Genomic DNA, 14,137 nt, shown 5'->3' with positions numbered 1-14,137 from the left:
TCATTTTAAATGGTAAGAAAAAAGGACTCATTCCCTTTTTTCAGTATGTCTGTGCCATAAGCTGAGCAGTGTCACGTTTGAATGGCATCTGACCTCAGCTTTTGTCCAGCAAGTCTCAGAGAAAGTGAAGTGCTCTGAAGAAGAGTGTATTGACTCTTCTGTGGAGCCAATTCCCTGAATGAGCTGAGGTGGCACAGTGCCTTTTTTTCCCTTTGAATTCATGAAACGAAGCTCCAGATCATTTGTCACTAAAGATGAATTTAACTCACGTAGATGTATAAGTGCTGTACAAATAGTTCATTTTGCTGAGAGCCATTATAATAAATGATTTATAGTAATCATTCTTCCTTTTGCTCATCCAGGACATATGACAATTAAAAATTTAATTAGGTCTGTAATGCAAGCTGAAGTTTTCAGGATATTTTAAAAGAATACAGAGTTAGGAGGAAGCCTGCAATAGCAGATAACCATCCAATCGCAGAAACAGGTTTTGCTTCACAATATCAAACTTTATTATGTTTCCCCCTTTCACATCAGTAGCAATCTGGTGGAAGTCCAGTTGTGGGAAATTTTGGTCTAATCTTGACTAAATGAGGTCTGGCCCACTGTCACCAGACTTTGTCTAGTGGCACACGCTCAGCCACACAGCCTTTATTGCAGCTCTGCTGTTGCTCCAGAACATCCCTTTTGTGTCCCTCTGTCACTCTGCCTATCAAACCAGAAAGCAAAGCCTTCCAAATCAAGGCCTTTGGTGTTTACTCACTAAATACCAAAGGCCTTGGTGGGCTACATGTGCAGTGTTGTAACTACTTGAAGGATTAGATAAAAGTCATCAGCAGAAGGTGAGAGCCTCACTTAATATGGAAGAACGCTTATAAACTGCCCATTTTTCGGTAGTGGGTATGGGAGACTACTGTGTCTTATTTTACTGTGCAATGATATCATTGGCTTTCTGCTGGAGTTCATTTTTAGAGGCAGATTTTAATAGGGAACACCATGAAACTCTCTCCCTACAAGCCATGGCAATGGACTTTTACCTAGTGCCACATTAAGATACTAAACTGGGCAAATGAATCATAAAAATTCTAATATCTCATTTTAATAGGGGCTTACATAGTTTTTTAGATATGTTTTGTTAGTCTTTTTAAGTGTTTTGAAAATAAACTGTTAGCGAGGTGTCACAATAAATTAACTTTTCTTTTTGATGTTTTCTGTGCCTGTTTTAGGGCAGTAGTCCATATCCAGGTAAAGGATGTCAATGAGTTCTCCCCAGCATTCAAGGAGAGCATATACAAGGCCTCGGTGACAGAGGGGAAGATCTACGACAGCATCCTGCAGGTGGAAGCCACAGACGAGGACTGCTCCCCCCAGTACAGCCAGATCTGCAACTACGAGATTGTCACCACGGATGTTCCCTTTGCCATCGACAGGAACGGTGAGTGCAGCCACAGCAGGGCTGTCTGCAGGGCTGGCAGTGCTTGGGGGCACGAGCTGATCAACTGGCTGGCAGAGAGAAATCCTGTTCTCATCTCTGAGAACAGAGGAATCTTCACACTGAGCAATTCCATCCCTTTTGAGTACCACTGGGGCAGAAAGCAATGCACTCCTGTGGAAATTAAACCACCAGATTTAGGTGAGCAACATTATTCTTGGTCATCTGGTCCATTCTCCTAATTGTCTCAGATCCTGTTTCCCATCCAAGTGATGGCATTCCCCAAGGCAGCATGTATTCCCCAGTGCAGGGGTTATTTACTGGATTACAGCCAGTCCTATTGCCCTGAATTTCCTGAAGCAGAACCTGAATATGGCTATATTCTGCATATGTTTATTGATTGTTAAAGCTTTTAGGATCACAGGTCCACAGACCTGCCCAGTTGTGGTGCTTCCTGAAGTGGATCCATTATTCTGCAGCATAGAAGAAAATGTACTTTGGAGAATAAGTACCATTTCTTAAGTTTCTGTAGGTTTGTTTTAGTTGTTTCTTGGAGGTATGTATTTTATATTTTAGTGAAAATAATAAACCATATTAAGTTTTCCATATGCAGCAGTTTTTGATCTTGGTGGCCTTGTATATCAGCTTCCTGGATTGGCAAAGAACATGGAACTGAGTTTGGGAATGGTGACTGAGTTGCATGAAAAGTGTGTGGAAGGTCCTTTGTCCCATTCTCTGCTTGCTTCAGGTTATACAAAATAGTTTCCCCTGCAGAAACACCCTGTGTGCATACCCAGACAGAAACACCCTGTGTGCATACCCAGAAATGCTCTGATTTATCTCTCCTAGCAGAAGCATTTAATCCATGTTTGTAGGAGGAGAGTACAGTTTGGAAGTTATATCTGATTTTTGGCCAAATTGTAAATTGAAAGCCTGCATGGAGCTACTGTTTTCTCTGAGCAGTCATTTTCATGTTGGGATGTTTTATAAAAACTCTTTACCCTGTTCAAAAATTATTCATCTGTATTTGTTCAGTTCTTGCACAATGCACAGATGAGCATCAGAAGATAATAACGTGTTACATCAATAAATTTTAATGACTTTGGGGAAAAATCCATCTCGTTATCACACACTGGGAAGAAAGTGTATGGTATGGGAAGTGCAGTCATGAGGAATATGTTTGTGTTTGAGTAAATGAGGGCAGCTGGCACAGTAACCCTGAGGATTCTTGAGAATCCAGAGAACTGCACAAAGGATTTTTTACGGCAACTGGGAATTTGGAAGGACATATTTGGAATCAATTCCCTAGAAGATTTTCCTCTCTCTGGCTTTTTTCCTAACTGTGAGATTTTCCATGTTGTCATAAAAGAAAGTTCTCTGTGTCTCTGAATCCATTTTTTCCAAGGCTCCACGCGACTTGTCTGTGTGAAGGGTGGGTACTTAGGGAAGTCACACGTTGTCTCAAAATTTCCTGCAGGGTTTGTGGCAGATGTAAGGGACAGAGAAATTGGTGTGATACAGAGCAGTCATTTCTACTACTCGTGCCTTTTCAGCTCCTATCACACAGAGCAGCTGCCTCAGGAATGCTCCTGTCTTTTTACAGTCAGAGGTATGATCAAAAGCATAGGAAATGTCAGGAGTCCTTGGTTACATCTTTGTCCTCATGTGCCTGGGACCTGCTTTTCAGCAAAGGCAATGAGGAAATCATTGATTTAAAGCCTGTGCGTGACTTTAAAGCCTGCAGTGAATAATTGGTATAAGGTTGTAATACTTGCAGTTTCTTGGTCATGAGTTCAATTAATATTTTTGATCTATTTGTTCACTAAAAGAACAGTGCTGCCACAACCAACAGTAATTGCAGTCTAATTTGCAATTTTTTAAGATAATGGTAATTGCTTAAACCCACTGGGATTGGAGACAAAGTTAGAATAGATGACTGTACTTTTATTTTGTGAGAAAAATATGTTGCTTGGTTCCAACACATTTCAGTGCTGAGAATGTCTCTCTGTGGCAGCTGATAGAAACTTTCTCTGGTGCAAATTCTTTGGAAACATGCCCATTTTTGTTCCCGGTCGGGTGGTTAAAATAGATGTATGAGATGCCTGGGACTGTCTGGTAATACTGTGCTAATTAGGATTTTGTTAACAGGGGTTTTTTTAGCCATTGTAAAATACAAATCTACGTTCTTGTGTCTTCTGCAGGTTATGATTTTTTTATGCCTTTCAGTCACCTACATGTGAGCTTCATTGCTCAGGAAGAGGATAAGTAAATACGTTAAAATCAAATCTAAAAATTGCAGGGAGTCCCAAAATATGGAGGTGGGGGTGAATTGTGAGGAAAACATGCCATTGTCTGCCCCAGATGGTGGAGTTTTTTCATGACCAACATATGAAACTAACCCTAAACGTAGTCTGTAAAAAGATGAAGCTATACAATCATCTTTTTCTTTTGGCAGGTCAGTGTCTTGTTAGGCAAAACTTACTTCTTGTCCCTAGATCTATGCATGGAAGATTTTTTTGGCCTTGAAAAATTGTCTTACACATTGGGGAAAGTTTGCAGAGGGGCAGAGAGAGCCCTGCAGGCTCAGGGGTTGGTGCACAGGCTGCCTCATCCCCACTCCATGGGAGGCAGGAGTGAATGGGCACAGGAAGCAGCATCAGCCTGGGGGTTTTTCCTACAGGTCCTTAGGCACTTTGGGAAGGTAATATAAAACTTCTCAGTTATGTTTGGGATCTCTGGCCCTTGGTATGTGATTTCCTTGGGGATAAAATTACTTTGTGTTCTGAAACTATAGCAGTAGTAAAATTCAGTCTTGTATATGATGAGCCCAACTCAGAGGGCAATGAACTCTGAGTCATAAAATACAGTCGTGTAAAGGCAGAGGACAAATCCATGCTTTGCTGTGCAAAGAACTGTGATTAATGGTATAAGGCGTAATATGTTTTAAAGTAGGATTGCATGCAGATTAATCTCATTTTATCCTTAGCAGAGAATCCAGATCAGGTCAGTTACTGCAGCAATATTGTGTAGGCTTTTTTCAGGTGGCAGAAAAATTAAACCACAATGCACAGATCTGTCAGAAGGCCAGCAAAACCCATTTTTATTTGCATATCTTGTGCTTTATTTGTCAGGGATTATGGTCAGATGTTCTGGGAACTCAGGTATAAATACAAATTCTGTCACAGCTCTGACCTAGTCTCACCTCAGAAATGGGGATGATTCTTACTTGCCACCCAGCTCTGGGGAGCACAAATCTGTGTTCATACTGTTCCATGTGAAGATGAGACAGGGACCTGTCCAGTCCATACAGAGTTTATCAGGTTACAAATCCTGGACAGGACAGGACCTCACAAGATCCCTCTTTACAGCACCCAGAGCTGCAGTAGGAGCTGTGCACACTTCATATAGCCAGAAAAGTAAAGCCAAACTTTATAGCTCAACATCTGCATTTGATAGTTATATATTTATTAAATGACAGATTCTTTCCATTATCATTTAAAAATAAATCTTTTTGACAAGAATATCAATTGATTTAGTAACTGTGGAATTTAGGAGGGAATTGCCACACTAAATCAGTCAAGTTTTTCCCCATTCTCATGTCTGCTCCAAAGTAAAGTAGAAGAGCCATAAAAGAGGGATGTTTATATCCATCTATCCCCAAAACTGACCTTGAAGAAACAGAGGTGTAAATGCCTGTGTCCTCAGGAAGGTCTTTTTCTATTCCTCTAGTCACTGATCTGCTTTTTGCTGTTTGAAAACTGGTTATAGCTCTGGGTATTTCCAGGCAAAGGCAGATATTTAGGAAAACTGAATAAAAAATGTATGGCCTAATTTTGAATTGTGTAGACATGTACTTAGCTCTCCATTAAAATTTTCTTTTTAATGCCATTAATTACTTTTTTATCTGTGGGTGAAATGTAAACACAAACTTTCAGACTATCATCTCTAAAACTTTAGTTAGTCTGTGTTTATAGTGCTTTCCTTCTGTGTCAGCTTTTAATTGTATTGATTAAATTATAAAAAAACCAAAGAACCATAAAGCATCAGAGGTAAGAGAAAAAAATATTAGGAAATCAATAAACTATTGGGTAACATCTGCAAGTCATCCAAATGACCTTCCAGAACAGCACCTAAGCATCAGAATCTTTGTAGTTCAAATCTGAAATGGCCATAATGAAATACAGATCTTGGAAGATAGATTTAATGAAATGTAAATATGTTGTAATGATTTATAAATCCCGTACGACAGTTAATGTGCCACACACATTTTTGCAATCTGCTAATGAAGATTTGGACAGTTTTGGTTTCTTGAGAATTATCTTTGCTGATCACGGACTAAAATAATACCAAGAAGAAGCAAATAGGGAAATATAAAGATTCATGTACAAAATAGTATAATGGAGAAAGAAGAGAAGAACTGAGTAGATATAAAGTCAGTAATTAAGTATATACATACAGTGGCAGTTTTTCATTAAATCCTCTTAGGCAGCCACTAATTAGACAACTCAAGATAGTAAAATGGGTGATTAGATTGTTTTGTCAATCACTAACTCAAAACCCAATGAAGTAGTTGATGTGGTTGTTGCAGTTCTTGTGGGGAGCAAAGAGCTGTGCCCATGGCAGGCCTGAAAATGCCTGGCAATATGAGGTACCCCAGAGTCTGCAGGACACTGCCCTGTGTCCAAATCAGCCTTCAGCAGCTCATTCCATTTCTCCTTTATTGACATTAAAGTAAGAGAAGGGTTTGTCCTCCTGTGTGCCCTGCCCACAAAGGGAGCAGGAGAGACTCAGACTCAGCAGTAAATGGGGTATGGGGCTGACTTAGAACTGCAGATGCAAGGGTCTATTTAAACTACAGGTTTTGAACCTGAAGGTGGTGATAAATGCAAGCAACAGCCTTTCTTCAGGCCTGACCTGGAAAGTTTTGCATCCATTTCAATAAACTCCTAAAGTTGGCTTTAATGTAGTTGTAGTAGAAAGCAAAGTGGTGGGCTCTGACAAGATAAGGAGTGTGAAGCAGAGAGACACCTGCTAAAAGTCTTCACTTGTCCAATTAATGGAGCTTTAGTGAAAGACTTCTTTTAAGAAGCTGCATTTCTCTGCTTTCTCCTGTCTCTCACTCACTTGAGTGAAAAGAAAAAAGAAAATGAAACCCAAATGCTCAAAGCAAACCTAATGTTTTGTGCCTAACAAAAAAGACTTTGGCCATCACCTGTAGGGACCAGTTCACTACATCTGACTAAATTCCAGGATATGGGGGGCTGCCCATTTCAAATTTAGCACAAACTGGATTTTGCTGATCCTTGCTTGCAAGCAGATGTTACGTGTAGCACTGCTGCAAAGTTTGTTCTTTGAATTCTAGAACAAAAATCCTCATTCAAAGAGATGGTAAAACAAACAGCCCTGAGCAAAAGCATGAAATTATTAAACAGGATGAAGTTTCAACTTGTGCAAAAAGTAAATTTCGGTGGAAATGGACAAGATGAAAAAGCTGAACTTGTTAATAGAAAATCCATATATTTTGCATGGTGCTCTCCCTGTCCTCCAGGAACTATTCAGAAAAAGATCATTCCCTTTCTTTCTGAAAGTTCTGATGTCTTTGTTACCTTTATGTGTGCATCAGGTTCAGCAGATAAACCCTGTTGTTGCTGGGTTTTATTTAGCATGTGATAACTCTGTGCTGCCCTATCAAATACTGCTAAACACTGTAATGCAGGAGGTGATTCTAGGACTTTTCCTATTTTTAAAATGTCTCTCACCTACAGGGTAATAGCTTTTGAGAAAACAGGAAGATACCTGGGTTCAGTAGTGGATCTCAGGAACGTGGCTGTTAAAGCCAGGTATTGTGGCAAATGTGGAAAAGGAGGGTGCACCTACTCATAGCTCACATGACAAGATGTAACTGCTTATTACTTTTACCGTCTTACTTTAGAAAGTGTTGTTGAGCAGATGTTTTCTGATAGAGCTATGCCCACATTATATCACTCCCATCTTATATTTTCCTACAAGTATCTTATTTCTCTGCTGGATTGAAAGAAAATCCTTCCCATTCCTCAGAAGGTCCTGCCTCTGCATGTCCTGTGTGCCTTGAAGAGCTCAAAGTCACAAAGCACTTGATGAACCAGGACCCAAATGTTGCAGTCTGTGGATGCTCAGCCAAGAATCAATCTCTGAATGTTTTCTTGTGTTGAACCTCTAGGTAACATCAGGAACACCGAGAAACTGAGCTATGATAAACAGCACCAGTATGAGATAATGGTCACAGCTTTTGACTGTGGGCAAAAGCGTGCAACAGAAGATGTCTTGGTACGAGTTAATGTCAAACCCGTGTGCAAACCAGGCTGGCAAGGTAAGGTTGAATAGCTTTTCTATTTTAATTCTTTATTTAAAGCTCTTTCCTTTGGTGTTTTCCCTCTACCTTGCAGTAAGGAAGGTAGGGTGCTTGTTGCACTGGTGCGGAAAACTGCTGCTATTTCTTCTGCCTCATTCCAAGCCTGCTAACAAAGTGGATGATAATCCCATGCTTGTTTACATTTGCCATGCTTCTTCTCTAGGCAGAGCAAAGAGCAGACCAGACAAAAAGAAGTAAGACAAATTTCTACTTCAATAAGTTATCTTGTGAGTCTAATAAGTTATCTTATGAGAATATTCGGAAGGTTAAGTAAATGATGCTGTTTTGTCATTGTCCTACTATTCCTTAAAAGAGCATTTTTGAAGCCACCATGGCAAGGTATTTCTGCCATGTGAGCTCTTCAGGTTATCTTGTTCAAGGTTCAGGACTGGCTTTTGTGGCATGCAGGAGCCAAGGCACCCTCAGTGGGAGTGAGAAGCATCTTTAAAGCTGATTCCTGTCTTGATATTGAGACATTTTGGTAGGAATCAATTTGATTTTCTAAAAAGGGCAGAAGGATTACCCTGTCTGTAATGGAGAAAACCCCAGCTGACAATGTACGGGGAAGATAGATATGCCACTAATTATTAGGAATTAAGATGGAAATGAGGGCTGGATTACAGACAAACAAATTGGATGTGACCATGTTATGCAGGTGTCATTCAGGACTAACTAGACCTTCATAATTTTTAAACATAATGATTGAGAAGGAAAATATCAGTTTGGCTGTTGTATTTAAAGGTAAATTTGCAGGCTAACATTTAGAAGAAAAAATGGTTTTCTTTGGGAAATGAGAAGCTCTGGTCTAGAGGAGCTAGACATAATGAAATGTTTGCAATAGCAGGATTCCATTTCCACAGCCATCACTTGGAGCAGAGCCACATCTCAGTTTTTTGGGATGTACTAGTACCCAAGTATTTGAAGAACATTTTTGTTGAAAAAAACCACGATACCTATGAACTATTTTCACATTTTCTAACTTATTGTTCAAATGATTTATTCTAGAAAACTGTTATGGTTTCTTTACACTGGAGAAATATTCTGTTTCCATTTTATGGAGTTATCTCAGATAAATTAATTATCCCCAAATTAGCCTGAGATTAGGCAGCCAATTAAAGGAAAAGGAACAGCCTCAAACAGGTTTGGTCAGGGTTTGGAAGGGTTTTTTGATTCTTTGTTCATGTTATTTGTACCTTTCCATCTGTCAAACACATGACTCTTCACCCCCTGGCACATCCCCAGGTGAAGGAGCACAAAATGCAAGGGGATGTCTCCTACTCAGGGTAGAAGGTCTTCAAGTAAACAGTTGGTTAGATAGGGCTTCATTGCTTAATTATTATTAATTCATTAATTGTAATTTGAAAATGAGCTACAACATAAACATTCCAGAAATTTATGTATTTCTCTTAAAGAGATTTTTTTATACCTTTTTATTTTTACAGGTGGAGAAGTTCATGTAGGTGATGCTGTTTGCCAGTTTGAGCCGGTAAAAATCACCTGTTTCTAGGGAAAAAAAATAAGATCAAATAAGCAAAACTTTCCAAAAGTATTTGTAGTAGTTAAAGAGGAAATCTGGAGACTAGAAAAATGGAAGATATTTATAGTGTTCTTTCTTCCTTGTGTCTGGTCCTCTGTGACCTCCCCATAAAGGGGCAGCCAGCAGGTTTGCTCCATCTTCTTTGAAATAATGCTATATTTGTAAAGATTGGATGACTTCGGGATGTAAAATAATGGGAGGTTTTTGACAGAAAAGAGGAATATTCTCAGTCTTTGGTTATAATAGAGATGTTGCTAAAATACATGTTTTTTTTCCTTGTTCTTCAGTGTTATCCTGATCAAATAAATACTTGGATTTTCAATTTATGGCATTGGCACTTAGTTCTTGAAAGTTAATGGCTTTTGTAATTTGAAATATTGTGCACTTGTTTATGTAACTATCATGAATAGAGATTGCAGTAGTCTAATGCAACTTCAGTATTAAAAATTTTATTGTAGCCAATTTCAGTGTAGATGCCCTTCAGATAACCTCCACTGTGCAGGGCTGGGAGAGGGAAGAGCAGGCTGATGTAAAGCAATTCAAAATTATTCCTGTTTCTTTAGGCCAACAGCATGTGACTGATGTGTGGCAGAGCAAATAAGGCTCCACAAGTCAAGGTGCTTTCTTTTAATCAATATTTCCTTGGGCTAACAGCATTGAAGTCTTCATTAAATCCAGGAGCTGCTTCCCTGCTCTCTGATGATGGGCATTAATACACCAGCAGCCAGATCCCCGAGCCAACATTTTCAGCAAAAAAGTCTCCCCTCTCTTTAGAGGCTACTCTAGAAACAAACTTGACCCTAACTGGCATCTGCTTTCTGAGCAGACCACTCTGGAGTGTTATTCGTGTACTGAGGAAGCTAAAAATGTAAATCAATGGATTGAATTACTTCCTAATCAGTTATTTTAATTGGAAATTCTCATTAGTGAGTTTTGTCAAGTGACTTCTAGAGCTGTGCTAAAAAATCTCTTCATGCCAGGTGTCTTTTCATGTCCATGATTTCCAAACAGTGGAGTGATCATGTCCTGCCAGGTAGGTAAATGACTGCATTACCAAGAAAAGGTGGATGATGACAGTATTCCTGACATCATAATGGCTCCATCTGCAGTCAAAAATACCTGGATTTTTGGTTTAAAACATTTTTAAACACAATTATGGGGTTTCCATCCCAAGCAAAAACCTGTTATCTTCAACACCTTCCCCAGGTTCTGTCCCTCCCTCCAGGGCTCTGCCTGTTCTCAGTTCTGTGGGCACAAAGCTCACACTGCACTTCTTCCTGGGCATTCACTTTCAGTGGGCTTCCTTTCACTGCAGTTGTTTTCATGTCACAAATACTGATTTCTGTAAAGTTCCATCTTCCTTATTCAAAGCAGGGTGGACACACTTTTGGCACCCCAGTACTAAATATCCATAAAGTGTTTTCATTAAATAGCATGAGGTGAAGTTAGACAAAGTCCTGTAATCTAGACTGGTTTTCCTTTAGCTCTTTTATGGTATTGTAACCTTTTGTCACATTTCTGTTACTTTCAGGAACAGTTTTCACAAAACTGTTACTGTCCTCCCAAAGTGGGATTACAAATGGAAATTAAATATAACCCAATGTGCTGAAAGATGCAAGGTAGCAAAATATTGAAAACAATTATTCCTGTACCAGGGTCTCTGGTGACCAAGGTACTGTGTGGGGAGAAAAAGAGTCTAGCCTCAAAAAAAAAGGGCAGAATCATGGACCTGAAAACTTGAAAAATATATTTTGAGACTGTCAGAGGTCTGCTCAATTATTGACAATTAAACCACAAGTGAGGTTGCTCCCTAAAATGCAAATGATTTCAGACAGAAAATAGTTATTAGAAGGAAAAAAAACTTCTCTGAAGCAACCAACTGAATACCCTGGGAAAGTATCAGAGAGCTCACAACAGGGAAGATTGGCTGTGCTTCCTGGGGAGATGAGTGTGGAACAAAGACAACAGCCCAAAACTCAAAAGTCACATTGTTTCCCCTCATGAAAGGAGACTTTTTTCATGCCAAATTTCATATGGCCTTGCATAGGCAATGGTGACTAACCTGCAGTTGAACAGACACTTAGGACTCCAAATAGAAAACAGGATTTCACAGCATCCAGCCTCAAGTGTTTTACCAGTCTGAAAAGATTTATTGCATTTATCTTCCAAGATCTGTGAACCCATATGCATCCACACCCAACTACCCAAGAAAGAGAATAATGCTGAAGTTCTTTAAAAATTCATCTTAAAAGAGATAGTCCTGAAAAATTCAATAACTTTTACATAGTGTTGGCTTAAAAATAGTTTTGAAATAAAAGCTTCTCTTTGTTTATTCACCCAGTAGATTATAAAAATATTCTTAAAAGGTTGTTAGGGTATCAGAGATAGTGCATATCATTTCCTTCCTCAGGCATGTTGGGCCCACTAAGGCAACCTGGGCCCTTCTTGAAGGCACATTCCTAGCACCTCTTTAAGGCCGAAGAGGCATTCAGAGGCCGTGTGCAGTCAGATCAGCTTGCTCTTCCTGCTGAAATAAAATCCTTCTCTGGTACAAAGAAGGGCAGGATCTTCCATTTCAGTGGCAGAGTGATCTCACATCACTCCTGAGTCAACATTCCTGAGAGATGTTGTTTGCAGTAGCTGCTGAGTGACTTCAGAATGGTTTTCATGGGGGCTTTCTAGTAAGATCCAGTTACTGAGGAAAACCAAAACCATATTGGCTTTCATTCTGCCAATGCTTTTAACAAGGAGGGATATGATCACTAAGGCAATTGATTATTTGGAGGAGGCTGGTCAAGTGCAGAAACCTTGCTGATGAGGGTAATATTCTCAGTCTTCCAGACCAATTTAAAAGGGCCAAGTAATTTCTGCACTAAACATAAATCAATTTGCATTGCTCTTGTGCACACACCTAGCAGCTCAAAACACCATCCTTGTGTTGTCTTAGCTGTGAGATATACACCCATATTTTTATAAATGAAATTTATTGTGAAGCAGGGAGTCTTTATGCCAGTCTAGGCTTGGAACTGCTGTGCATGCATTAGCCACACATCATTCAACCAGGGTAACCAGGATGAAATACTCTTCACTCGATTCAGCTCTTAACTTGAATGGCACCATTTTAGTAAAATACCCATTCTAAAAAACCACTCCAGACATTTGAAAATTAACTAAACTCCTGAGTACTACCAAGTTTTGAGCTTAAAATTTACATAAGTTCATATTTGGTTTTTTTACTTGTATCCATGTCATTTTTACTTTGCTTTGACTACCAGACATACTCAGAGAAAGCAGTCATACCTGTTCCAATCTAATTTTTCAGGTATGCTTTTTTTAGTAAGTTCTGTGTCTGCATTATAGTTAAGTACATCTCCCCTGAGCACTCCAGGTCCTCCCATGTTTCTTTTTCCTATGGTCTCTTACTGAAAACAGTGCTTTAGATATTCCAGGACTGCCTTGCTTTTGCCTGACTGTATCAGACTGGTGGCCTGTGGAAATGCTTTCTTGTCTTAATAAAATCAGCTCTCTTTCCATTTGTTGTTTTTCAGTGATTTCTCAGAAGTTTGCTGAACTTCCTGAGCACTTTGTATCATTACAAAACACTATTTCTGTAACACCAGTTCTCAAGGTCATCTTATTCTGTGTTTAAGGTATCTTCTTTCTAGACTGACTTCTAGCATGGCACTGCCTTCCTTTCTCTTCACTGGCAGCAGTAACTGACACGGCCCTGGTCTTGTGCCCGCACTCCAAATGCAAATATCAAATAACACTCCCAAGGCAGACTCACAGGGATCATTACCAGTTAGTTCCCTGGGAACCAGGAGCTTCACATTTGCAGAGTAACCCATTTTTGCCCTCTCTGCAGGCTGTTCTGCTTATCTGTGAGGACTGAAATACTGAAGCCAGTCTTTTCCATCTTAAATGATACAAAACCCCCATTCATTTTAGACCTATTTAACTAGATTTTTATTTCCATATGACGCTGCAGAAGATAACTCCTTTGTTCACATTTCTGTATTTGCAACTACAAAACTAGTAGTTTCGTGTTTGAATTTTCACTGCAAGATCCTCATGAGCTTTACTGGGGCAATTATTATTTCATTGAGAAGTTTCTTATCTCTGAGATGCAGCTGACAGCATTGTTCCATTAACATTTCCTCTGCCCAAAAGTTAAAGCACTGCGGGGTATCCAGTTAGGTTTGAAGTTTTTCCTTATGTTTTTTTATTTTTTCTCTGCATGTAAATAGTGCCACGTATTCTTAGACCGTGGGCAGAAAAATGTAAGGCTTTGCACAAGGTTAGTATACTCAATTCATGGATTTGCGTAGCTACTTCACGCAGTGTTTCAGAGTCTGTCTTTGAGAATCTTAGAAGCACTTTGCAGACTCTCCAGCAGAGACATTAGAAGCCTGTGACCAACTCAAACCTGGCAAGAAGAAGGTTATTTCCCTAAGGAAAGCAAGCAGAGAGCTAATTGTGATACCAGAGCTGTCAGGGCGGGGTGGTGTGTTTGTCAGCCCTGACCCTGCGGAGGGGAGCGGGGCAGACCCAGAGAAGGGGCCTGGCTGGGCCCAGGGCCCAGATCCCCTCCTGGGAGGAGGCAGCTCCCACGAGGGGGATCTGGTGTGTGAGGAGCCCCGTGGTGGAGACAGGAATGACACACACGCCTCAGAGCTTCACGCAGCAGCCGTGAACTCTATCGTCCAAGTTCATCCTGGGGGTAAAGCACCCCGGTCTCAGCTGCTGGCCGGGCTGCTCCCCTCACAGCCCCGCTCCT

At 40.1% G+C, this 14,137-nt stretch overlaps 1 protein-coding gene across 1 annotated transcript in view; it reads left to right on the top strand.

Annotated features, from left to right (window-relative positions):
- CLSTN2 (calsyntenin 2) overlaps positions 1-14,137 on the top strand; it is a gene marked incomplete at both ends in the record, with an annotated part of 337,070 nt that overhangs the window by 256,011 nt on the left and 66,922 nt on the right. The window contains 2 exons of the mRNA XM_084212187.1: positions 1,227-1,435; positions 7,632-7,781. Coding sequence (XP_084068313.1) covers positions 1,227-1,435; positions 7,632-7,781 — 359 coding nt within the window. The remainder of the gene's footprint in view (positions 1-1,226; positions 1,436-7,631; positions 7,782-14,137) is intronic.

The sequence above is a fragment of the Fringilla coelebs genome (assembly GCF_963513975.1).
Source record: "Fringilla coelebs genome assembly, chromosome: 10".
In the NCBI taxonomy this organism is placed as follows: Eukaryota; Metazoa; Chordata; class Aves; order Passeriformes; family Fringillidae; genus Fringilla; species Fringilla coelebs.
This window is presented reverse-complemented; position numbering and strand designations above follow the sequence as displayed.